The sequence below is a fragment of the Ranitomeya imitator genome, chromosome 7 (assembly GCF_032444005.1).
Source record: "Ranitomeya imitator isolate aRanImi1 chromosome 7, aRanImi1.pri, whole genome shotgun sequence".
NCBI lineage: Eukaryota > Metazoa > Chordata > Amphibia > Anura > Dendrobatidae > Ranitomeya > Ranitomeya imitator.
Genome location: NC_091288.1, coordinates 209,526,661 through 209,553,446, shown reverse-complemented (window position 1 = coordinate 209,553,446; position 26,786 = coordinate 209,526,661). Strand labels below are relative to the sequence as shown.

The 26,786-nt window shown below is 44.4% G+C and overlaps 1 protein-coding gene across 1 annotated transcript in view; it reads right to left on the bottom strand.

The window, feature by feature from the left end:
* CACNA1H (calcium voltage-gated channel subunit alpha1 H) overlaps positions 1-22,023 on the bottom strand; it is a 391,999-nt gene extending 369,976 nt beyond the window's left edge. Inside the window, exons 1-2 of the mRNA XM_069734647.1 lie at positions 21,639-22,023; positions 17,500-17,813 (exon numbers count right to left, since the gene is read on the bottom strand). Coding sequence (XP_069590748.1) covers positions 17,500-17,798 — 299 coding nt within the window. The 5' untranslated portion in view covers positions 17,799-17,813; positions 21,639-22,023. The remainder of the gene's footprint in view (positions 1-17,499; positions 17,814-21,638) is intronic.
* Positions 22,024-26,786: the final 4,763 nt, after the last annotated feature.

Here is a 26,786-nt window from a genome sequence, read left to right as displayed (position 1 = left end):
ACAACAGGAGTGATTGAAAGAGGAAGAGACAAAAGAGTAGAAAAAGAAGGGAAGAACAGAGATAGAGAGAAGAAGAGGCAAAAGAAAGGATAAAGGGGAAAAAGAAAGAACTGAAAGGCAAAAATATATTTGAAAAAAGTCCAAAATAAATGGAAAAGGAGAGATGGAAGCAGCAAATGTAAAAGCAATATAAAAAGGATATAAATGTGAAAACAAGAGTAAGGTAAAGAGCATGAAGAACAGAAAAAAGTAAGCGGAATAAGAAGGAACAGAAAAAGAAAGACCAAGGAGTGATGAAGACAAGGGAAAGTAGTGAAGAAAGTAACAGAAGAACATCGTAACAAGGAAGCAGAGAGGAAGATGAGGAAAAAAGAAGAGAAACAGAGAAGGGTGAAGGAAATGGAGAAAAAAGAAAAATGAGGAATAGATGAAAGAGGATGACAGTGATGAAAGTGGGAAAAGAAAGGAGGATACAGAGGAAAAACAGAAGTCCAAGAAACAAAAGAATGAGAAAGGGAAGAAAGAAGGTCAAAACAAAGGGGGGATGAGGCATAAACAAAATGGAGGATGAGAAAAAGAAATAGGAAAAGAAGGGATCAGAAGAAAGGGAAATAAAATATTACAGGGAGAGAAGAAAAGGGTGGATAGATGAGGTCAAGCTGAGAAAGAAGAAAGGAAAAAGGGGTCATAGAACTGAAAGGAAGCTAAAGGAAAGATGACGAAAGAGGAAGACAAAGCGTCAGGTGTGATTATATCTACTATCAGGAACTAATGTGAAGTCATGAGATGAGGCAGCTGTGATGAAGTGACAGGGAAGTGACGGGAAGAGGAAGGTGAAAGGTCAGAAAGTAGTGAAAAGTGGAAATGAGAAGGAATGGAAAGAGAAAAGGGCAAGGAAGTAAAGAGAAGAGGTGAGGAAGTAAAGAGAAGAGTTGAGGAAGTAATGAGAAGAGGTGAGGAAGTAATGAGAACTGGTGAGGAAGTAAAGAGAAGAGGTGAAGAAGTAATGAGAAGAGGTGAAGAAGTAATGAGAAGAGGTGAGGAAGTAATGAGGTGAGGATGTAATGAGAAGAGGTGAGGAAGTAAAGAAAAGAGGTGAGGAAGTAATGAGAAGAGGTGAGGAAGTAATGAGAACAGGTGAGGAAGTAAAGAGAAGAGGTGAAGAAGTAATGAGAAGAGGTGAAGAAGTAATGAGAAGAGGTGAGGAAGTAATGAGGTGAGGAAGTAATGAGAAGAGGTGAGGAAGTAAAGAGAAGAGGTGAGGAAGTAATGAGGTGAGGAAGTAAAGAGAAGAGGTGAGGAAGTAATGAGGTGAGGAAGTAATGAGAAGAGGTGAGGAAGTAAAGAGAAGAGGTGAGGAAGTAATGAGAAGAGGTGAGGAAGTAATGAGAACAGGTGAGGAAGTAATGAGGTGAGGAAGTAAAGAGAAGAGGTTAAGAAGTACAAAAGAGAAGAGGAAGTAATGAGAAGAGGTGAGGAAGTAATGAGAAGAGGTGAAGAAGTAAAGAGAAGAGGTGATGAGGTAAAGAAAAGAGGTGAGGAAGTAATGAGGTGAGGAAGAAATGAGAAGAGGTGAGGAAGTAAATAGAAGAGGTGATGAAGTAAAGAGAAGAGGTGCGGAAGTAATGAGAAGAGGTGAGGAAGTAAATAGAAAAAGGTGAGTAAGTAATGAGAAGAGGTGAGGAAGTAAATAGAAAAATGTGAGTAAGTAATGAGAAGAGGTGAGGAAGTAAATAGCAAAAGGTGAGAGTTAAGGAAGTAAAGAGAAAAGGCGAGGAAGTAAATAGAAAAAGGTGAGGAAGTAATGAGAAGAGTTGAAGAAGTAAAGAGAAGAGGTGAGGAAATAGAAAAAGGTGAGTAAGTAATGAGAAGAGTTGAGGAAGTAAAGAGAAGAGGTGAGGAAGTAATGAGAAGAGCTGAGAAAGTAAAGAGAATAGGTGAGGAAGTAAAGAGAAAAGGTGACGAAGTGATGAGAAGAGAAAGAAGATTCAAAAGTAAAAAGGAAAAGGGTGTGGAAGAAAGGAGAAGAGGAGGTGAAGAAGTAATGATAAGAGGAAGAAGTGAAGAGGTAACAAGAAGAGATAAAGAAATAATATAAAGAGAACAAGGTGAGGAAGTAAAGGGAAGAGAAAGGAGAAAGGTGAAGAAGTAATGAGAAGAAAAAGAGGTGAGTAGGTAAGAAGAAGGAGAACAGGAAGAGGCGAGGAAGTAATAAAAAAAGAAAAAGGTGAGGAAGTGACCGAAAGAAAGACTTGAATAATTCATGAGAAGAAAATGATCAGAAAGTTATGAAAATGGGGAAATGAGAAGTAATAAGAAGAGAAAGAGAGTAACGAATAGAAGAGGAAGAGCTGAGGAGATAACAAGTAGAGAAAGATTTGAAGAATAATAAGAGGCAGAAATGAGAAGAGCGAGGGATGAGGAATAGAGGAAAGCAGTGGACAGTGGAGAGGACCTTGCTCCTTTACCACTATGCTCAGGACTCGGCCTACTATTTTCTAGTCTTGGGCTCGCAATATGGAATCTAACATGGACCACATTCTGGGGGTGTCGGATGGCGGTGTAAATCTCGGGTACAATACTCCCCTGTGATTGAGGCTTTCCATAGTTAATTGTTATAACCTCGTCTACGGTATCAGGTAATTTTCCTAATTACAGACTTAGGCCTTCCCTTCGCCGTGTCATCGCCACCTGTGCTGTTACATTTCCACTAACAAGTTTCCTTCCCAAAAGCTGAAAACAGCGATGGCGCATGACGTCCATACACATGACTCAGTGGATGACGCTTCCTCCGCCGAGGTCCTTCTTTCTCGGTCCCAGTCCCGGTGGAGTGTTTGCTCTGACGCCGGCATTCATTACTGATACAAAGTATAAAAGCTTATAGGGAGTTGTTTAAAGGGTTTTATCTGCATCAATAAATCACCCTAATTGCCCGGCTGGGGAAGGAAGGAGATGTCAGCGGGCAAACAGAACGCATGTTTATTCAATCAGGGCAGTGCAAATGGCGGGTGCTGGGGAACAAGCGCTGGCGGAAGGTGAGCAAATATCAGAGCCATCAGGAGCCGCGCTCAGCCGGTGTTTGCTCTAAAGAGAGCGACGTCCACAAACAAGTGTGCCCAAATAATCATTCCACAAAATGGATGGGAAATAAAGGCGAAAGTCTGCGGAACCGAAGAGACTGGAAAATGTTCCGAAAGTATCTGTCAGTTATCTGCGAATAAGACTTATTGAAATGAGCACTCGGCACACACATGGCACTGACACTCGGGGTACAGGATAATGACACTGACACTCGGGGTGCAGGATAATGACACTGACACTCGGGGTACAAGATAATGACACTGACACTCGGGGTACAGGATAATGACACTGACACTCGGGGTACAAGATAATGACACTGACACTCGGGGTGCAGGATAATGACACTGACACTCGGGGTACAAGATAATGACGCTGACACTCGGGGTGCAGGATAATGACACTGACGCTCGGGGTACAGGATAATGACGCTGACACTCGGGGTGCAGGATAATGACACTGACACTCGGGGTACAGGATAATGACACTGACACTCGGGGTACAGGATAATGACGCTGACACTCGGGGTGCAGGATAATGACACTGACGCTCGGGGTACAGGATAATGACGCTGACACTCGGGGTACAGGATAATGACACTGACACTCGGGGTGCAGGATAATGACACTGACGCTCGGGGTACAGGATAATGACACTGACGCTCGGGGTACAGAATAATGACGCGGACACTCGGGGTACAGGATAATGACACTGACACTCGGGGTACAGGATAATGACACTGACACTCGGGGTGCAGGATAATGACACTGACGCTCGGGGTACAGGATAATGACACTGACGCTCGGGGTACAGGATAATGACGCGGACACTCGGGGTACAGGATAATGACACTGACACTCGGGGTACAGGATAATGACGCTGACACTCGGGGTGCAGGATAATGGCACTGACACTCGAGGTGCAGGATAATGACACTGACACCTGGGGTACAGGATAATGACACTGACACTCGGGGTACAGGATAATGACAGACACTCGGGGTACAGGATAATGACGCGGACACTCGGGGTACAGGATAATGACACTGACACTCGGGGTACAGGATAATGACGCTGACACTCGGGGTGCAGGATAATGGCACTGACACTCGGGGTACAGGATAATGACACTGACACCTGGGGTACAGGATAATGACACTGACACTCGGGGTACAGGATAATGACGCGGACACTCGGGGTACAGGATAATGACACTGACACTCGGGGTGCAGGATAATGACACTGACGCTCGGGGTACAGGATAATGACGCTGACACTCGGGGTACAGGATAATGACACTGACACTCGGGGTGCAGGATAATGACACTGACGCTCGGGGTACAGGATAATGACACTGACGCTCGGGGTACAGGATAATGACACTGACACTCGGGGTACAGGATAATGACACTGACACTCGGGGTGCAGGATAATGGCACTGACACTTGAGGTGCAGGATAATGACACTGACACCTGGGGTACAAGATAATGACACTGACACTCGGGGTACAGGATAATGACACTTGGGGTACAGGATAATGACACTGTTACATGGGGTACTGACACTGACACTTGGGGTACAGGATAATGACACTGTTACATGGGGTACTGACACTTGGGGCACATCATATTGACACTGAGGTCCCTGCACCTCATACGAAACCCCCTATTCACACGCACAGTCTTTTCCTGACATCCCTAATTCTATAATCACAGTGTTACATTGCCAGGAGACGCTCACTACACTCCATGCTGCTGCTGCTGGTGATCTGCTCCTACCTGTAAGCACAACATATGGTGATCTGCTCTGCGTGTCTAAGCCTTGGGATTTATTGAGGACCTCCCATGGAAGAATACTAGATGGGTGGCAGGCGGCAATCTCCGTTCTGCTAGGATTTTAATTGCCTAGTGATTCATTATATGAAACAAAAACACATTTTACAGAATAATTATTATTATTTGTACACATGCAATGGACAATTAATATGGTGTAACCTGACTTTACTATAAGTGTCTTCATCATTCATCTGTGCCTACATTAATTATGTGGGAGACAAGGAGGCAGTACTATCTGTACCTACTGTACATTATCTACATAGGAGACAAGGAGGCAGTACTACCAGTACCTACATTATTTATATAGGAGAAAGGGAGGCAGTACTAACTGTACCTACATTATCTACATAGGAGAAAGGGAGGCAGTACTAACTGTTCCTACATTATCTATACAGGAGAAAGGGAGGCAGTACTATCTGTACATACAATATCTACATAGGAGACAGGGAGACAGTACTATCTGTACCTATATTATCTATACAGGAGAAAGGGAGGCAGTACTATCTGTACCTACATTATCTATACAGGAGAATGGGAGGCAGTACTATCTGTATCTACATTATCTATACAGGAGAAAGGGAGGCAGTACTAACTGTACATACAATATATACATAGGAGACAGGGAGACAGTACTATCTGTACCTACATTATCTACATAGGAGACAGGAAGGCAGTACTATCTGTACCTACATCATCTATACAGAAGAAAGGGAGGCAGTACTATCTGTGCCTACATTATCTATACAGGAGAAAGGGGGCAGTACTATCTGTACGTACAATATCTACATAGGAGACAGTACTTTCTGTACCTACTTTATCTACATAGGAGACAGGGAGGCTGCACTATCTGTACCTATATTATCTACACATAAGCCAGGGAGGCAGTAATATTTGTACTCACATTATCTACATGGGAGACAAGCAAGCAATACTATCTGTGTCTGCATCCAAGAAAGGGAGACAGTAGTTTATATGCATGCATTATCTACATAGGCATTATAGAGGCAGTACTATCTGTACTTACATCATCTACATGGGAGACAGGGATGGAGTACTATCTGTACCTACATTTTCTACATAGGAGACAATGATGCAGCACTATCTTTACCCACAATATCTACATAGGAGACAGGGAGGCAGTTCTATCTTTACCCACAATATCTACATAGGAGACAGGGAAGCAGTAATATCTGTACCTACATTATCTATACAGGAGACAAGGAGGCAATACTATCTGTACCACATTTTCTATCTAGGAAACAGGGAGGCAGTACTATCTGTACCCACATTATCTAAATAGGAGACAGGGAGGCAGTACTATCTGTACATACATTATCTATACAGGAGACAAGGAGGCAGTACTATCTGTACATACATTATCTATACAGGAGAAAGGGAGGCAGTACTATCTGTACCTACATTATCTACATGGGAAGCAGTACTGTCTGTATCTACATTATTTATGCAGGAGAAAGGGAGTCAGTGCTATCTGTATCTACATTATCTATACAGGAGACAGGGAAGCAGTACCATCTGTATCTGCATTATCTATACAGGAGAAAGGGAGGCAGTACAAATTCAAATTCAAATCAAATTCAAATTCAAATGAGCTTTATTGGCAGGACTAAGTACATGTTAGCATTGCCAAAGCATATGGTAAAAATACGGGGGTGGGGGAGGGGGGGCATATAGAGGTCCAGGGAATATCAAATTCCTTTTAGAGGATAGGGGATGTTTCCAGGGTGGGGTATAGGAGTCCATGACATATCGGGCTCTTTAGTCGGGGGATAGGGATATGTCCAGTGTTGGGGTACGGGAGTCCATGACATATCAGGCTCCTCTTAGTCTGTGGCAGGCACTGACATATTCCGCTGCTACGGCCACTGCACTTTCCTCTTCCCCCAGTATTATCGGCAGTTTCTCTTCCTCCTTCCATCCTCCACGGCCTCCTGGGGGCACTGCTGGCAGAGTCTGTTCTCTCGGGGCTTGTAGTTCTGTCGGTGCCGCCCGGATTCGATGAGTAGGCTGTGGGCGCTCAGTCTGTACCGGCTCAGGATCTGTCGATCTTTGGGGTTTTCTAGTTTCTCTAGATATGGGGCCAGTTTGTACTCCCTCTGTAGATTCCGGTATATTGTCAGTTTCTGGGATTTGTTTATGTCGTTCCTCCAGATGCTGAGATATTCCTCTTTGACTTTGTGTACCATTTTCTGGATTTCACCTTTTGTCAGGCTATGGAGGTTGGTGGCTTGGTCAGACTGGCTTTGGGTACTTTTTCTTGGGAGGCTTCCTGGTGTAGGAAGGCTTTGTGATGGTAGGAGCTGGGACTGCTACTTTGTAGATGAGCCTTGAATGACAGCGCCTTCTTCTTTATTGCGATGTGTAGTGGGAATCTGCCCAGCTCTGCTCGGCAGGCGCTATTTGATGTGCTCCGATGGACTTGGAGAAGATGCTTGCAGAACTCTAGGTGGAATATTTCTGTCGGCCCAGCGTCCCACTTTGACCAGTTTGGGTATGAGACTGGGCCCCAGACCTCACTACCGTATAGAAGAATTGGGGCAATGATGGAGTCAAAAATTTTTAGCCATACGGTTACTGGTGCCTTGAGGTGGTACAGACGCCTTCTGATGGCATAGAAGGCTTTGGATGCCTTGTCTTTTAGTGACTCTATGGCTTGCTTGAAGCTCCCTGACTGGCTGAGTTCTAGGCCCAGGTAGGTGTACCTGTTGGTTTCAGTAAGTGGACGGTTGTCTATCATAAAGGTAGGATTGCCAGTGGGTTTCTGCTTTCTTTTCTGGAACACCATGATATTAGTTTTTTTCTCGTTGATTGGCAGTGCCCATGTGCTGCTGAAGGTCTCTAGGATTTTCAGATGATCTTGGAGGCCTTTCTCAGTTGGTGATAACAGCACGAGGTCATCTGCATACAGCAGAAATTTCACCTGGGTGTCATGGAGGGTGAGTCCTGGTGCTGAGGAGGACTCTAGGGCCACTGCCAGCTCGTTGATGTAGATGTTAAAGAGCGTTGGACTGAGGCTGCAGCCCTGTCTCACTCCTCGACTTTGTTGGAAATAGGCTGTCCTCCTTCCGTTGACCTTCACACTGCAACTGTTCTCTGTGTAGGAGCTTCGGATGACATCAGATGTTTTGCCTCCTATTCCGCTCCCCAGCAATTTTAGGAATAGTCCTGGGTGCCACACTGAGTCGAAGGCCTTCTTGAAGTCCACAAAACAAGCGTATATCTTCCCGTTCTTTGTATTGTGGACGTGGCTCTTGATGAGGCTGTGCAGAGTGTAGATGTGGTCAGTGGTGCGGTGGTTTGGCATGAACCCTGCTTGGCTCTTGCTGAGGACGTTGTGCTCGGTGAGGATCCTCTTGTTCAGGATGCAGTTGAAGAGTTTACCCAGGTTGCTGCTGACACATATCCCTCGGTAGTTTGCTGGGTCGTACTTGTCCCTATTTTTGTGTATAGGGGTTATGAGGCCTTGGTTCCAGTTTTTGGGGAAGCAGCCGGCCTGCAGTACAATATTAAATAGTTTTGTTATCGCAGCCTGGATGTCTGGAGGGCTGTATTTCAGCATTTCTGGGAGGATCCCATCTGGACCACTGGCTTTTTTACCTTTTATCTGTGTGATCCTTTCTGTTATTTCTGTCAGTGTGATTGGTGTATCCAGAGGATTTTGGAAATCTTTGAACTTTTCCTCCATATCTTTCAGTTTTTTCACAAGCTCTTTTTGTGCCAGGTTCAGGTCTTCACTTGGGATGTCATTGTAGAGGTCCTTGAAGTACTGGAGCCAGATGTTGCCGCTCTGGATGTGGAGGCTGTTGCTTTTCTGGTTGGATCCAAGGTGATTCCACAGTTCCCAAAATTTGTTGTCTTCAAGGGCATCTTGGAGTTGGAGGAGTTTGGTAGAGATGTCGTTTTGCTTTTTCTTTCTGAGGATGGCTTTGTAATTTCGTTGTACGGTGTGGTAGGCTTCTCTCAGAGTGGGGTTATTGGGGTCTCTGTGTTTTTTATTTGAGGCCATTCTTAGGGCCTTCCGTATGGTCTTGCATTCTTTGTCAAACCAGTTGTTGGGATTTTGTTTACTCGGTCTCTTGTTGATGATTCTTTTCAGGTCAGACATTTCTGCCATGGCATATAGAATGTCGTTAAGGTCTCTTACCGCTAAGTGTACTCCTTCTGGGTTGAGTTCATACACGTTATTATGGAAACATTGGAGCTTCTCCTTGATCTCTGGTCTGTTGATGGCATCTTTGTATTTTGGGGCCGACATCTTGGACCATTTGAAGGATGGTGGCAGGCTAAAGAGGCCGGTCTTTTGCGGGGTTTGTGAGGGTGATTTCTTTGTGGATTTGATGTATAGGAGCAGTTGGTTATGGTCTGACAGATGTGTTTGTGGGGTGACTATAAGGGCGCCAATATTTGTAGGGTCCATATCTGTGATGGCATAGTCTATCACACTGCTGCCCACATGGGAGTTTAGGGTATGTCTTCCCAGTGAGTCTCCCTTGGTGCGGCCATTGAGGATACGAAGTCCAAGGCTTCGGCATAGGTTCAACAGCGTTCTGCCACTTATCTGTACCTACATTATCTACATAGGAGACAGGGAAGCAGTACTATCTGTATCTACATTTTTTATACAGGAGACAGGGAGGCAGTACTATCTGTACCTACATTATCTACATAGGAGACAGGGAGGCAGTACTATCTGTACCTACATTATCTATACAGGAGACAGGGAAGCAGTACCATCTGTGTCTGCATCCAATATAGGGAAAGACAGGGCGACAGTACTATCAGCACCTTAATTACCTACATAGTGGAAAGGAATGAAGTACTATGGTGACAGGCCATTCCTGTGGAGACAGTGGCTGTTGCAGACTATTGTCTTGTGTGCAGCTGTCAGATGATGATGTATTCTGCCCTCACCCAGTCGCCCTATATAATGAGATGCTGCAGTGGGAGACACATTGGGGTGATACTGTTGCTTGTACGGCTGTTTTTTCTTTTTTGGCAGCATACACATTTGGAGCTCTATGCATGATAATTGGATCAGTGGGTAAAGACCGTGCTCTATGGAACAGCGCCCCTAGGGGCCAAATTGTTAACAGGCTGGAAATTCTGCTGCAAAACTTTACATGAAAAGCCACGAAAGCCTCTTATATGGCGAGAAAACATCTTACAAAACCTCAATCTTGTGCCAATTCAGATGCTCAATGGGTTTTTGTCATCTCCGTGCCGCAGCGCGAAACGCGGGAGCGAAAAGTAAACCAGACCTGACAGCGGCAAAACAAGTTGTCTCTGTCGTCTGAGTAATGTATTCTGGAAGACAAAGAGAAAAGTCTGCAAAATGTGCAAACATTGGAGGGGCCACACAGAGCAGGGCACCGCTGGTGCCGCCGGGATTCCCACACCTCAATGGATCTCATATTATAGAGCATTTAGGCCACTGTCTGTAACAAGCACACCAGGAAGCCAACATCACACAGGCTCATGGATTTGTGGACTGTTACTTGCACCATAAAGGAGGCAGAGGAGGTGGAGGATGAACTAAAACAGATAAGTATCAGGCCAGACTAAAACAGCCTAAGGTACATGCCAGACTAAAACGCTGGAGCGATAATGGAGTGATGCTGGAGCGTCACGGATCGTGCCGTCGTAGCGACCAAAGTGCCACTGTGAGACGGTACCTTAAGGCATAGGCCTGTCTAAAACTGCTGGAAGTTCAGGCCATTCTAAGACAGTCTAAGGTATAGGCCAGACTAAAGCAGCCTAAGGCACTGGCCAGACTAAAACTGCTGGAAGTTGAGGCTATCCTAAGACAGCCTAATAAGCCAGACTAAAACAGCCTAAGTTATAAGCCAGACTAAAACAGCCTAAGGTACAGGCCAGACTAAAACTGCTGGAAGTTCAGGCCATCGTACAACAGCCTAAGGTACAGGCCAGACTAAAACTGCTGGAAGTTCAAGCCATTCTAAGACAGCCTAAGATATAGGCCAGACTAAAGCAGCGTAAGGCACAGGCCAGACTAAAACTGCTGGAAGTTCAGGCCATCCTACAACAGCCTAAGGCACAGGCCAAACTAAAACTGCTGGAAGTTCAGGCCATTCTAAGACAGCCTAAGGTATAGGCCAGACTAAAGCAGCCTAAAGTACAGGCCAGTCTAAAACTGCTGGAAGTCCAGGCCATCCTAAAACAGACAAAGGCAAAGGCCAGACTAAAACTGCTGAAAGTTCAGGCCAACCTAAGACAGCCTAAGGTACAGGCCTATCTAAAACTGCTGGAAGTTCAGGCCATCCTAAAACAGACAAAGGCAAAGGCCAGACTAAAACTGCTGGAAGTTCAGGCCATCCTAAGACAGCCTAAGGTACAGGCCTATCTAAAACTGCTGGAAGTTCAGGCCATTCTAAGACAGCCTAAGGTATAGGCCAGACTAAAACTGCTGGAAGTTCAGGCCATCGTACAACAGCCTAAGGTACAGGCCAGACTAAAACTGCTGGAAGTTCAAGCCATTCTAAGACAGCCTAAGATATAGGCCAGACTAAAGCAGCGTAAGGCACAGGCCAGACTAAAACTGCTGGAAGTTCAGGCCATCCTACAACAGCCTAAGGCACAGGCCAAACTAAAACTGCTGGAAGTTCAGGCCATTCTAAGACAGCCTAAGGTATAGGCCAGACTAAAGCAGCCTAAAGTACAGGCCAGTCTAAAACTGCTGGAAGTCCAGGCCATCCTAAAACAGACAAAGGCAAAGGCCAGACTAAAACTGCTGAAAGTTCAGGCCAACCTAAGACAGCCTAAGGTACAGGCCTATCTAAAACTGCTGGAAGTTCAGGCCATCCTAAAACAGACAAAGGCAAAGGCCAGACTAAAACTGCTGGAAGTTCAGGCCATCCTAAGACAGCCTAAGGTACAGGCCTATCTAAAACTGCTGGAAGTTCAGGCCATTCTAAGACAGCCTAAGGTATAGGCCAGATTAAAGCAGCCTAAAGTACAGGCCAGTCTAAAACTGCTGGAAGTTCAGGCCACCCTAAAACAGACAAAGGCAAAGGCCAGACTAAAACTGCTGGAAGTTCAGGCCATCCTAAGACAGCCTAAGGTACAGGCCTATCTAAAACTGCTGGAAGTTCAGGCCATCCTAAGGCTTCTTTCACACTTCCATCTTTTTTAGATCAGTCACAATGCGTCGTTTTGGGAAAAAAAACGCATCCTGCAAATGTGTGTTTCCAATAGACTTGTATTGCTGACGGATCATGACGTATGGCCATACGTCGCGCCCGTCGTGCACTGGATGCGTCGTGTTTTGGCGGACCGTCGTCACGAAAAAACGTTCAAGGGAATGTTTTTTCGTACGTCGCATCCTGCACTTTGGAGTGCGCATGCGCGGGTGGAGATCTCTTGCTCCTCCCCGGGACTTTAGAATGGGCAGCGGATGTGTTGAAAAACTGCATCCGCTGCCCACGTTGTGCCGAATTTTAACAACGTCCATCGGTACGTCGCGCCGACACTTTGTGACGGCCCCATACCGACGGAAGTGTGAAAGAAGCCTAAGACAGCCTAAGGCACAGGCCTATCCAAAACTGCTGGAAGTTCAGGCCATCCTAAAACAGCCTAAGGTACAGGCCTATCTAAAACTGCTGGAAGTTCAGGCCATCCTAAGACAGCCTAAGGCACAGGCCTATCTAAAACTGCTGAAAGTTCAGGCCATCCTAAGACAGCCTAAGGCACAGGCCTATCTAAAACTGCCGGAAGTTCAGGCCATCCTAAGACAGCCTAAGGCACAGGCCAGACTAAAACTGCTGGAAGTTCAGGCCATCCTAAAACAGCCTAAGGTACAGGCCAGACTAAAACTGCTAGACATTCAGGTCTCCCTTGAAACAGCAAAAAGGTACAGGCCCCTCTAAAACAGCATGAGAAATAGGACATCCTAAAAGTTTGAGGAGATCATTCTACCTTAAAATTAGTAAAACCTTTAGACCACCGTATAAACAGCCGAGAGGCACAGGTTACTCTAAAACAACAATAGGTTCAGACCACCCTAAAGCAGCAAGAGGCACAGACCACCCTAAAACAGCCGGAGGCTTTTCATAAGACAGTTTATGGGATCTTGAAGACAACGATTTGTGATTACTCCAGTCCTGGATTAGCGATATCATCATCCAGCACCAGTTTAAAGCTACCAAACACCAGCCAGATACGGGCTTTCCTCTAAGGATGTTTCCCGTTCCTGGCTGTGGTCTCCTCACACCCGGCCCGGGCAGCTGAATCTTTTTTGCTTTGAAATCAGATCCGAACTCCCGGTCAGGATGATGAGGATTAATCCGGCTACTGCCGATGAGGTTTAGATCCCTGACCGCTGTTGGGATCAGCTGGGCGCATGGTCGGGGCAAGCTGGGGGCAACAAGTGTCAGACGGCTTTCTAAAAAGTCTGAACGAAAAAAATATCGTCTACAACAGAAATGCGCAACGCAGGTTAATATCCGTGGGTAAAAGTCCTGCAGCTTATGGATCGGATTTAAAATCGTACATGCACGTCTGGTACTATAATCTGCTGAAGAAAAGCACATATAATACCGCCATATCGTTCTCACATAATCCCGCCACAGAGTGCAAATATAATACTGCCATATACAGCCCACACTAATAAGTTACAATATCCCCCAAATCCTTAATTGACACATGTAATACTGCTCTATCGTTAATCCATCAGATACCTCTCATATAATACAGCCATATAGTTCACACATAATGCAGCTTTATATTACTCACGTAATACTGCTACATAGTTCACACATAATACTGCCATAAAGATCACGCATTATGCTGCCATATAAGTGCTCACATAATAATGCCATATAGGTCTCAATCAAGACTGTCAAATAGCTCTCACATAATACCAACAATACTGTCATATAGACCACACATGATGCTGCCATATATATGTTATACATAATACTGCCATATAGATGGCACATAATGCCGCCATATACATTTATCATATAATACTGCCATATGGATCACACTTGATGCCGCCATATATATTTTTTACATAGCACTGCCATATAGACCACACATGATGCCACCAAGTATTATGTGTGATCTATATGATGGCATTATGTGTGATCTTTATGAAGGTATTATATGTGATCTGTATGGTGGTATTATGTTTGATCAGTATGGTGGTATAATGTGAGAACTATATGATGGTATTATATGAGAACTATATTGTGTGATTATGTTTGATCTATGTGGCAGTATTATGTGACAATTATATGGTGGTATTATGTGTAATATATATGGTGGTATCATGTGTGATCTACATGGCGGTATTATGTGTGACATATATGACAATATTACCTGTGATCTATGTGACTGTTTTATGTGTGACATATATGACAATATTATGTGTGATCTACATGATGATATTATGTGTGATTTATATGCCGGTATTATGTGTGATCTACATGGTGGTATTGTGTATGATCTATAGGAAGGTATTGTGTGCGATCTATATGACGGTATTATGTATGATCTATATGACGGCATTATGTGTGATCTATATGAAGGTATTATGTGTTATCTATATGACGGTATTATGTGTGATCTATTTGGCGGTTATATGTGTGATCTATATGGCGGTATTATGTGTGATCTAAGTGACGATATTATGGTGATCTATTTGACAATATTATGTGTGATCTATATGGTGGTATTATGTGACATATATGGTGGTATTATGTGTGATATATAAGATGTTATGTGTGATCTATATGATGGTATTATGTGTGATCTATATGACGGTATTATGTGTAATATATATGGCGGCATTATGTGTGATGTGATCTATATGGCGGTATTATGTGTGATCTATAAGACGGTATTATGTGTGATATATATGATGGTATTATGTGAGATCTATATGGCAGTGTTATGTGAGATCTATATGGCGGTATTTTGTGAGATCTGTATGGTGGTCTTATGTGTGATCTATATGGCGGTATTATGTGAGAACACTATGTCAGTATTATGTGTGATCTATATGGCTGTATTATGTGTGATCTATATAGCGGTATAATGTGAGAACGCTGTGGCAGTATTATCTGCAGAAAGGGGACTAATTCTAGGGTGGTCTTGGCTGAGCACCTGCACACGGGTCTGGTGTAATAGAGGGGGCAGTCAGGCGAGGGCTGGTGAGGCAGCTGAAGAGAGGGGTCTCATTTTTATCGTTGCTATATGGCTCCATTTCCCCCAGCGTCACCCCGAACTGCGCCTGTCCCGTCGCTTTCACACATCGCCAGGACAGGATGGAGAAGACAGGATCTGAGGAGGGGAATGGGGTCTTTGCATGCAAAGTCTGGATCAGAACAGGCCATCAATCAGCAGAAATGTTTCCTGGATTTCTGTGGAGCAGACAAGCAGACGGTCCATCCATGTGTATAAAAGACAGCGCTCTATATACAATCCCTGGCTGCTCCGCGCACCGAGCAGGGGGCTGCTCCTTCCTGCATCCACGAGACGCTACAAAGCATCCGTAGCCTCTCGGCTGTACCCCACCGGCCGCTGGCTATTGCCTAATATGGCGATATGGGCACCGGTGACTTAATGATGTCACGCGGTTTAAAGGGGCAGAGGAGACGGCATGGTTAATGGTGTAGAGCGTCCCGCCAGCCATCGCTAACACAATTAGGAAACCGCTCGGCATCGCTCCTACTAAATCACTATCATACCATGGAAAAAGTTGTGTCTCCCGGCCACCTCTTATATACAAGGCAGCGGACGAGAGTTATCGCCAGCCTGCGAGCTGTGTACATGACATTCATTATCTCCCAGTGATTACCCGGCAGCGCAGATCGAAAATATCCGGCACCGCTGGCACGGCTGCACAATGTCCCCCGCTGACTGCGCGTGGCATCCGTCTCCATATAGTATATCTGTACGTACAGCCTCCGCAGCCACGCCGGGCAACGCTGTGGGACAGTCTGAGCGGCTGAGCTAGGTCTATCATAGGGGATCGAGGCTGCGCCTATGATACTAACCATCCAGTGCACGTGGCAAACACAGCTCTGCTGCGTATATATCAGATGCAGGGTGAGAAGTGCGGGTCACACCGTAACAATCCGTACACAGCACCATATAATATCTGCTCATCACAGCAGCACGTCATAGAAAACCACTCCAGAGAGAGCCGCGACGAGGATATCTAGGGACATAGAGTCCATGACGGTGAAGATTTATATGGACGGAAGATAGAGAATTAATAGATAGATAGAGAGATAGATAGATAGATAGATAGGAGAATTAATAGATAGATAGATAGATAGATAGATAGAGAATTAACAGATAGATAGATAGATAGATAGATAGAAGATAGATAGATAGATAGATAGATAGATAGATAGATAGATAGATAGAAGATAGATAGATAGATAGATAGATAGATAGATAGATAGATAGATAGAAGATAGTGGATAGAAATATAGATAGATAATAGATAGTTAATAGATATATAAAAGATAGATAGATAATAGATAGATAGATAGATAGATAATAATAGATAATAGATAGATGATAGATACATAATAGATAGATAATAGATACGGTAGATAGATAATAAACAGATAGATAATAGATAGATAGATAGATAATAGATATATGATAGATACTGTAGATAAGATAGATAATAGATAGATAATATATAGATATATAGATACATAGATGATAGATAGATGATAGATACTGTAGATAATAGATAGATAGATAATAGATAGATACTGTAGACCAGTGTTCCTCAATAACACAGGCAATAATTCCATCACCTGTGTAATACAAAGGAAATCCTGAAAACATGACCTGTTGGTGGGCCTTGAGGACTGGAGTTGGAGAACACTGCTGTAGACAGATAATAGATATCTAATAGATAAAGATACATAGATACGGTAGTTAGATAACAGAGATCCCCACAATCTCTTCCATCCTTGGCCTCCTCCCTTTATCCATAAATTCAGTCCCATCAACCTAGAACTTTCACACATCAAAGAGTCCACAAGGACAATCAACAGAAGAACAAGATCCATCTGATCTGAACAAGTTTCTCCTCCTCCGTTATCACTACAGAGCGCGGATCCTCTGGAGATTCACTTTCGAGGTCCAGGACCAGACCTCAGATTACATAAACTCACGCCTAGTCCCAACCATGGCCCCAGGAAGTCACCAGAACAAGCCTTGTTCTCTCCAATCCGCATCCAGGCCCAATTGTCTTGTCTCGAGCTTTCACCATCCCAGATGTAGCAGGGCTGAATTTGTCAGACTAATGTAGGGTGAGCTTATATCAGACACCTATCGCAACATAGAAATGACACAGCTTCAAAGAGTTAAGTGACAATTTCAGCTCTGCTGCATCTGTTTTTTCGATTTCAGCAGTCGGCCTGCTCCCCCTGTTGGAAACTTTGATCCAAAGAAAGCAAAAGCAACTTTGAAGCAGATGAATTAGAGAAACCTTCATCATCACCAATTTCCTACCAGGTCCCTTCTCCTACGTGAGAGGATGAGGGATGTTGCAGAGCGTTACATTATTTCCAGGAAAGGATATGGGTTACAGACCAGTCTCAGACACCAGCTCCGTGGACGGGTGGTCTGCTTAAGCCAGAAGAATACAGTGGGAGCCAATGCTGGATAAGGGACCTGTTCACCTTCCTCAGAGCCCTGACCATGTTCCCGACTCCTGCTCGAAGATGCTCCTGAGCCCAAACTTCCCACAGCTGATTTCTCCGCACTTCCCCCGTCCTCATCTTCACCAGGGTCCCCTGCCGGTGGCATGGGGGGTATAGGAACCCTGATATCATCTCCGGCCAGCGGCTGGAAAGGCTCTCTTCTCTCGCCATCAGTCATGATAGCAAACGGCACCTGAAGAAGAGGAGCACAGAAAAACATTGAGGTCTACAGAGTGGTCAACCCATAAAGAGTTTCATAATCGTCAATAAAAGACTCGACGGTTAACGTTTATCATGTTTCATTTGATGAAGGTGGCCAAACACATTTCATGGAAGTAGGTTGATAGTTGAACAATTGTTCATCGAACGATCGGCTGGTGAAGGATCATTTTGGCGAGGTAGCTCTGCATACTTTAGTCATCATTGGCCATAAGGATGAAGGATCTTTTAGCAAATACTCTTCAAAAAAAAGATCTTTAGCCCGACTAATGGCCAATTAAATTTCAAACGTCCAAAACTTGCTGATTGAAATCATCTATTATCATTGCATTTAATCTAAGGTATATGGACCTTTCTTCATCGACCACCCAAAGAACATCTCCTCCTAAAAACACCAGGAAAGCTCAAGAAGTCTTCATCTTACTCATACATGGAAAAGATGGATCAATATAATTATGGCTGTTATCCCCACTCCCATGGTAGGTTAGATTCAACTTTCTTAATGGCAAATTCTGTTTTGTACAACAATTTGCCCTCCAGGAAACCTGAAGAGATGACCTTAATGGTCTTCACTCAAACCAATAATAGTAATCACGAGGGTGAAAGGGATAAGAAAAAGTCTTCAGACTAGACTACTAAAGGTAGATTTGCCCTTCAGGAGTATACTACATACAGGACCTGTAAAGGCCTTCACTCAAACTGATTTTTAGAAGGTGAAGACCATTTGAGGTCCTGTAAGAAGTCCATGACTAAAGGTAGATTTGCCCTTCAGGAGTAGATTACATACAGGACCTGTAAAGGCCTTCACTCAAACTGATTTTAGGAAGGTGAAGACCATTTGAGGTCCTGTAAGAAGTCCATGTCTAAAGGTAGAGTTGCCCTTCAGGAGTAGACTACATACAGGACCTGTAAAGGCCTTCACCCAAGCTGATTTTAGGAAGGTGAAGACCATTTGAGTTCCTGTAAGAAGTCCATGTCTAAAGGTAGAGTTGCCCTTTAGGAGTAGACTACATACAGGACCTGTAAAGGCCTTCACCCAAACTGATTTTAGGAAGGTGAAGACCATTTGAGATCCTGTAAGAAGTCCATGACTAAAGGTAGATTTGCCCTTCAGGAGTAGACTACATATAGGACCTGTAAAGGCCTTCACCCAAGCTGATGATAGGAAGTTGAAGACCATTAGAGGTTCTGTAAGAAGTCTATGACTAAAGGTAGATTTACTCTTCGGGAGCAGATTAGTTAGAGGACCTATAATGGTGTCCATGTTGGTCTTCACTTAAGCTGATTTTGATAAGGAAGAGGGTGAAAGCAAAGAAGAATTGAGGATTCCTTATTTTTATTGTATGATAAAAAGTTCTTTAAGCTTCCTCATCAAAGTAGATTTGCACTTCAGGAGTGGACTATGTACAGAACCTGTAATGGTCTTCACCGAAGCTGATGCTAGGAAGGTGAAGACCATTACAGTTCCTGCAAGTAGTTCATGACTAATGGTGGATTTGCCCTTCAAGAGTGGACTACTTAGGGAATCTGTACTGGTGTCCATGTTGGTGTTCACCTAAACTAATATTTGTAATCAATAAGATGAAATGACTGAAAGGAAAGAAGACTTAAGGATTCCATCTTTTTTTTCTAGAGTAAGGTTCCTCATCTTTAGTTGAGGGACATTATGGGAGATGCATATTATGAGTGGAGAAAAGAGTAACTGACACCTTAAATCACGAGCCAAGCCAAGGTTTCTGAAAATTCTTGGTCCACCCTCCCCCATTGAGAAAGCTTCACCGTTCTACCAAGAAGAACCTGCAATTTCCTAAACTGTGTCCAAAATCAGCATTGACCAAGCATTAAAATCCAGCAAGAAGAATAAGGAAAGTAGAAAATGTCAAGAAAATACATATCAATAATAAACAGATGGTACAAAGAAGAAAGAGGTGGTAGGGAGGACCATACATTTCAAGGAACGTAACAAGACAAGGGCAGAAAGAAGACAATGGGAGAGATTATTGAGGGATCCCACAGATGAGACAGTACAATTGGGAGAAGTGCAAGGAAGCCTGTAATGTAATAACCCATATGGGTGGTATAATGGGGCGCCCTCCATAGGAGACATATGCCATGCCCATCATGCTGTCCTCAAATTACTATTAATTCAAAGGGATTTTCTGCATCTGATGAATGAAAATGATTTCTGCATGGCAAAAAGAAAAGTATCTGAGGCTCTTTGTCTGGCAGCGGGCACTCCCTGATAGTCATGCCAATTCCTGCCTGGCAGGAGCACCTTCCACTTTGGGAAGCTTAATGTCTATAGAAATGTAATCATTCCCTCTAATAAGCCTTGAGCATATGGTGCCCATCACAAGTGGTCCTTAAAGGGTATAGACATGTGGCCAATATACCGACCCCGTACCCTACTTAGAGGTTGCTAGGCTCAGAATATCTCATTGGCCACAGTATACAGCACCAAGGGATGTATATACAATCCCTCCCATATATTATCCAGTATCTTTGCCCAGACAGAGACAATGTGTAATGTATACAAAGAATATCGCTATGAAATATGAATATACGGCGCAGCATATACAATGTACACATGATGTATGGGCAGATGCGATACAGAGTGTATACCTGTGTACATAATACGGTCATATATTTATAATGACCCTATAGATCATATAGCGCATGCTGTCTGAACAGCGCTGAGTATGCACAGGCGAGCTATGTAATGTATACAGTTTACAGACGGCCAATGTACAGTAGACATATACTATACATACAATATATCCCAAGCTGCTTTTGGCCGTTGCCCTGTTAGATGAAGGCTTATAATGATTGCCTGTGCCCAAATTAGGAAGAGATGTGTTTGTTAAAAGTGAAAAACAGGCTGAAGACTTGAACAGGGCTGGGGAGAGGGAATTGGTTCCTGATGTGCCTTTGCTGGGGTACAACATATGTGCATGCTAAATAAGTTAACTTAAGGCTTACATCAAATCCCAGACCCTTTACTGGCAATGATGACGCTCTATTAACCAATTAATGACCTCCCTTCCCAATAACAAGATACAATGTATCATCTTCAACGAACCAACATTCTATCTCCTTCCACATTCGTATCAATTGTCACCTCCCCTGGTCATGCCATGAATCGAAAGGGTTAATGATCCATGTCCAACCCTGAGACTTCAGGGTTCTTTCTGTAAAGGGTTAAAAAGAAAGATACCCCCCCCCAAACTAGAGTTGCCCACCCAGGAGCACCTATTAGGGACTTGAGACACCTTTGAACACCAGGTGCCATCAAGAGAACTTTACCCACCCTACCAGATCCACAGCTTTCCATGATGGTGGCAACCCAAAAACAAAGGTGCAACTCAGCACCCCTAGTGTTAACAGACCTTACCCACCCTAGCTGATTGCCAGCTTTTGATAATGGTACCCCAAAAACTCCAAATCATATATACTACTACTATGGTCGCATAATATTGGGTGATGGTAACTCAAACACAAGGGTTAAACGCTCGCACTCACCCAATCGTCCAATAGCACTTGATGATGATCCACTTAGGTGTCACACAGCAGTATAAGGGTTAAAAGTCCTAATCCACCCCAAAAGCTTGGTGCAAAATGGAACAGGTGCCACCTGGCACCATTGGAGTTAAAGGTACCCAGCCCTTCCTCTTAGTTCTATGGCTGATGGTACCCCAAACACTGGGTGCCTGATCACCAAAAAAGAGTGGGACCTATAAGACCTCCAGGGAGTGACCCTACAGGGTGATGGGCACCCATCTAGTGACAATGGTGTCCTTACCTTAATTTAACGGAATCCTGGCTTCCCAAAAGCATCGCTCACTTCCACTTTTACATGAAATCCCAAAGTAATAATAAGGGGGGTGGAGGAAGGGGTAAGAGGTCCCCCCTCTGAGAGCCAAAAAGGTGTATATCCAAAGATGGTAGGGGGCTCCAGGTGGGATGTAAGTGGGCAGGGTGTGTGCCCTGATGAGTACAATCCAAGGGTTGGTAAATCCAGAACAATCCAAAAAAAAGGTTCTTCTTCTTGATCCAGTGAGTTCAGGTGATGTTAGAGGTGGTGGTACTGGGGGGGATATTGGATCAGGATGGGGGGATGGGGGTAACTTGGAGTTTAAGCTCTTTGCAGTAGGGAAAGCATTCACTCCTCATCCCAGCAAAGCCTTAACAGAACTGAGCAGGAAACTTGTACTCATGTACCAGGAGGGAGGAGAGAAAGCACAACTAGGGGTGAGGGAGGGAGGAGAGGAGGAGAGCTAGGGGAGGTGGGCACAGAGGAGGAGGAGGGGGATGCTGCTGCAGCTGCTGGAGAGGTGCAGCTTTAAGAGCAGGACACCTCTGCATGGAGGGTAGAGTATTGGGGCACTAACCCCTCTCCAACCTCACCCTAAATCAGTCTGCCCTCTACCGCCCCCAGGGGGGCTCAGGTGAGAACATGTGTTCTCACATTGTCTCATCCCCTAAAGGTGAGGGCAGCTGGGGACTGTCACCATGCAGACACATGTGCCAGCCAGGAGTGCCATCCTCAGCCTATAGGATCCTGCATCGTCAGTGATACTTTATTACTATTGTTCCCGTGTTTTCTGCTTTTTCATTATTTACCAGCATTCCTTATCATTTGCATTCCTTTTCATTATTCTTATGAATTATTTTCAATATTTCATATATTTTTTTATGCAATATTTTTTTCATGTTTGTATTTTTTTTCCTATAATGATGTAACTTTATTATTTATCTAATTGTATTTATTGTTATATATTTATTATTTAGCATTATTTATATTTAATATGTTGTCATTGTTTATCAAATATAAAATGACATTATTACTATTCTTATAAACATCGTCGTGGACTAAAATGACAAATTAAGCTGAAAAAAAAATTAGAGAATGATATAAACGGCGTATTTTTCTGCCGCAGATTTGGACATAGTAAATTCTGTGCAGATTTCGATGCAGATTTAATATTTTCATTGCAAAGGGTGAAACCCGCAGACCATATTTTGCCAAATCTACCATGGAAAAATACCCTGGATGTTAATCTACTCATTGCTTGACCATATTTTATTACATGGTGCCCATAGAATTAAATTCATGGCACACCCAGTCTTCCGGGTATGATCTTTTGCAGAACCCCCATCACCCATCTAGTAAGTGGGGGTCACACCCTTCCCCCTCTATCACATCCATACGCCCTAAAATAGAATATGGAGAGGTGTTACCCCGAGTGGCCAGCCCCACATTACTGTGGGGTCCCAATAAAATCTGATGTCCCTCAGTCATGGAGCTGATGTATAATGCAGGGAGGATGTTGATGGACAGGTGAGGTTCTGCTGCAGCTGCAGCTCCGCTGACCTTAGTGATGAAGAAGTGACAGCGAGCCCACCCTCCCCACCTTCGGGGCAGCCTCATATTCTCCGAGGATAAACAAGGCAGGCTGGAATAATGACAGATCTCCCTGTGCACAAGGTCGGAAAGTCGCTCAATTAGCCTGGCTCAGCACATGGCGGGGGAATTACACAACTGCTCATGTACAATGCAAAAGACCCCCTTAATCTATTAGACGACCCTGCCCCCTCGTAGTCATCAGTCTCACTGATATCTGTTTCTGGGAAAGCTGGGTGACAATCAATACGGCTTTTGTAGGAGATGTCAAATAGGTGGCACCTCCATGGGGACAATATGGTGACCTGAGAACCCCAAAAGGCCACTTTGTCCCATGAGACTAATGCTATAGTTGACATCACACTGGGGGTCTTCTATAGGGACTGCAGCTCCTAATTTATAATTTTAGCAACATGACTGATTGGCCTGCAGCCCCCCACAGTCATCAGTCTGATTGATATATGTTTTTTGGGAAAGCTGAGTGACAATCAATATGGCTTCTGGAAGAGATGTCAGAGAGGTGGCATCTCCATGGGGACAATACCGGGGCCTGAAAACTCCAAAGGGCCACTTTGTCTCATATTATCAATGCAGGTTCTGTAAGAGACAACAAAGAGGCGGCCCTTCATGAGGACAATACCATGACCTGAGAACCCCAAAAGACTACATTGCCCCATATAATCAATACATGTTCTGTAGGACACGTCAAAGAGGTGGTACCTCCATGGGGACAATACCAGGACCTGAGAACCTCAAAAGATCACTTTGTTGCATATAATCAATACAGGTTCTGTGGGACGCATCAAAAAGTTGGCACCTCCATGGAGACAATACCAGGACCTTGGAACCCCAAAAGGCCACTTTTACCCATAAAATCAACATAACTTCTGTAGGACACGTCAAAGAGGTGGCACCTCCATGGGGGACAATACTAGGACCTGAGAACCCCAAAAGGTCACTTTGTCCCATATAATCAACATAGCTTCTGTAGGACATGTCAAAGAGGTGGCACCTCTATAGGGACAATACCAGGACCTGAGAACCCCAAAGGGCCACTTTTACTCATATAATCAACATAACTTCTGTAGGATACGTCAAAGAGGTGGCACCTCCATCGGGACAATACCAGGACCTGAGAACCCAAAAGGCCACTTTGTCCAATATAATCAACATAGCTTCTGTAGGACACATCAAAGAGGTGGCACCTCCATGGGGACAGTACCAGGACCTGAGAACCTCAAAAGGCCACTTTGTCCCAAATAATCAATACATGTTCTGTAGGACACATCAAAGAGGTGGCACCTCCATGGGTACAATACCAGGACCTGAGAACCCCAAAAGACCACTTTGTCCCATATAATCAACATAGCTTCTGTAGGACACGTCAAAGAGGTGGCACATCCATAAGGACAATACCAGGACCTGAGAACCCCAAAGGGCCACTTTGTCTCAAATAATCAATACATGTTCTGTAGGACACATCAAAGCGGTGGCACCTCCATGGAGACAACACCAAGACCTGATAACCTCAAAAGGCCACATCAAAGAGGTGGCACCTCCATGGGTACAATACCAGGACCTGAGAACCCCAAAAGACCACTTTGTCCCATATAATCAACATAGCTTCTGTAGGACACGTCAAAGAGGTGGCACATCCATGGGGACAATACCAGGACGTGAGAACCCCAAAGGGCCACTTTGTCTCAAATAATCAATACATGTTCTGTAGGACACATCAAAGAGGTGGCACCTCCATGGAGACAATACTAAGACTTGAGAACCTCAAAAGGCCACTTTCTCCCATATAATCAATACAGGTTCTGTAGGACACGTCAAAGAGGTGGCACCTCCATGGGGCCAATACCTGGGCCTCAGAACCCCAAAGACCACTTTGTCCCACATGAGGAGACGGCTGCTATAATTGACATCATAGTTGGATCCTGCATCCCATGGTTCTTGCACCGTGGCTCATTGGCCGGCAGCCCGCAGGATAGTCCAGGAAGAGGTTAATTCCCCATCCAGCAGCTGCGGCGCTCATTACCAGATCTCACATCTCCACAGACTGAGGACAGCAGTGTGAAAGCAGCGGCAGCAGCTTCCCACTAAGCTCCTTACATTAACCCCTGCACTGCTCATCAGTCACATCTGGATGGGATTCGCTGAACGCACCTAATCCGCTAGCGAAGGGTTATTACACTGATATAGGATGATGGGAGTCATCGAACGGAGGCTTAGACCGGAAAAGCTGGAAATGAGATTTTTAATGTACATTACAGACATAGTCTTGTGAAACTTCACGGACGGCGTAAATGAATGTTACAGGATATGCATGACTTAACCCTTTACCGCACCACTATAGCCAATAGCCATCAGCTCCTACTAAATCTTGGATTCGGGCATTTTCCACACTTTAAAAAGTCTCAGCAAAATACGATGGATTTGACAATTTTTTGTCCACTAGGTGGCATCAATGGCGTATGGGACTTGCTCGCTTTGCTAATATGCAGATTCTTTTCCCATGGAGCATTGCCTGTAAGGTTCCATCCAGTAACTTGCCCCCAGAGCTCCAGTAAATAACTAATCAAAGTGTTAATGGCGGGGCACAAAGATTATAGTGGGGGTTGAGATGTCCATTACTGAAAGTCCAAAGTTAAAGGGGATCGAAAAGTAAAAAAAAAGGCTATAACTAGAAGTAGTTTTCAGTATTATTCTAACAGAATCAGTCTCCTTCCCCCTCTGGAAGCTAACAATATGGTTCTTTCTTATTTCCCCTACAGAAAGAGTCTTTTCAGCTATTCTAATATTATACTGCAGAGGCTCTCTCTGCTCTGGTCCTGACAAGCAGGCAGAAAACTATTCCTATTGACTGTCCTGCAGTAAATGAAAGATCACTGTGCAGAGACCTGGCGGGGAGGAGAGTGACTGAGCATGTGTGACCACCAGCATTCACCTCTTCAGAGTTGTACACCAGGTGGCGCCTCAGTATGTAAGTAAATGGCATCATTTTTTCCGGTAGGCTTCTGCTCACTAGGCAGCAGCCAATCTAACCAGGCAGGGCTGCAGTGTAAAGCATGGATGTGGGACAGTGCAGAGGCTGAGGAGACAAGCGGTAAGCATGAACTATAGATAAAAGGAATAAGCAGATCATGTCTGAATGACCAGAGCGTTCCAAGTCGCTCTATATTATAGGGGCACCGAGGCAACTATCACGTGGGCTCTATGTCAGGCACTAGCGGGTCTTGTGTACAGACACCATTGTACATACTGTACTGGCGTTCCTATATGCAGGTAATGGAGAAGTAGTTGGCACTATTATATGAGCACTGTGGTCGGCACTATTATATGGGCAATGTAGTCGGCACTATTATATGAGCACTGTGGTCGGCACTATTATATGGGCAATGTAGTCGGCACTATTATATGGGCAATGTATATGAGCAATGTAGTCGGCACTATTATATGGGCAATGTAGCAATGTATATGAGCAATGTAGTTGGCACTATTATATGAGCACTGTAGTTGGAACTATTATATGGGCACTAAACA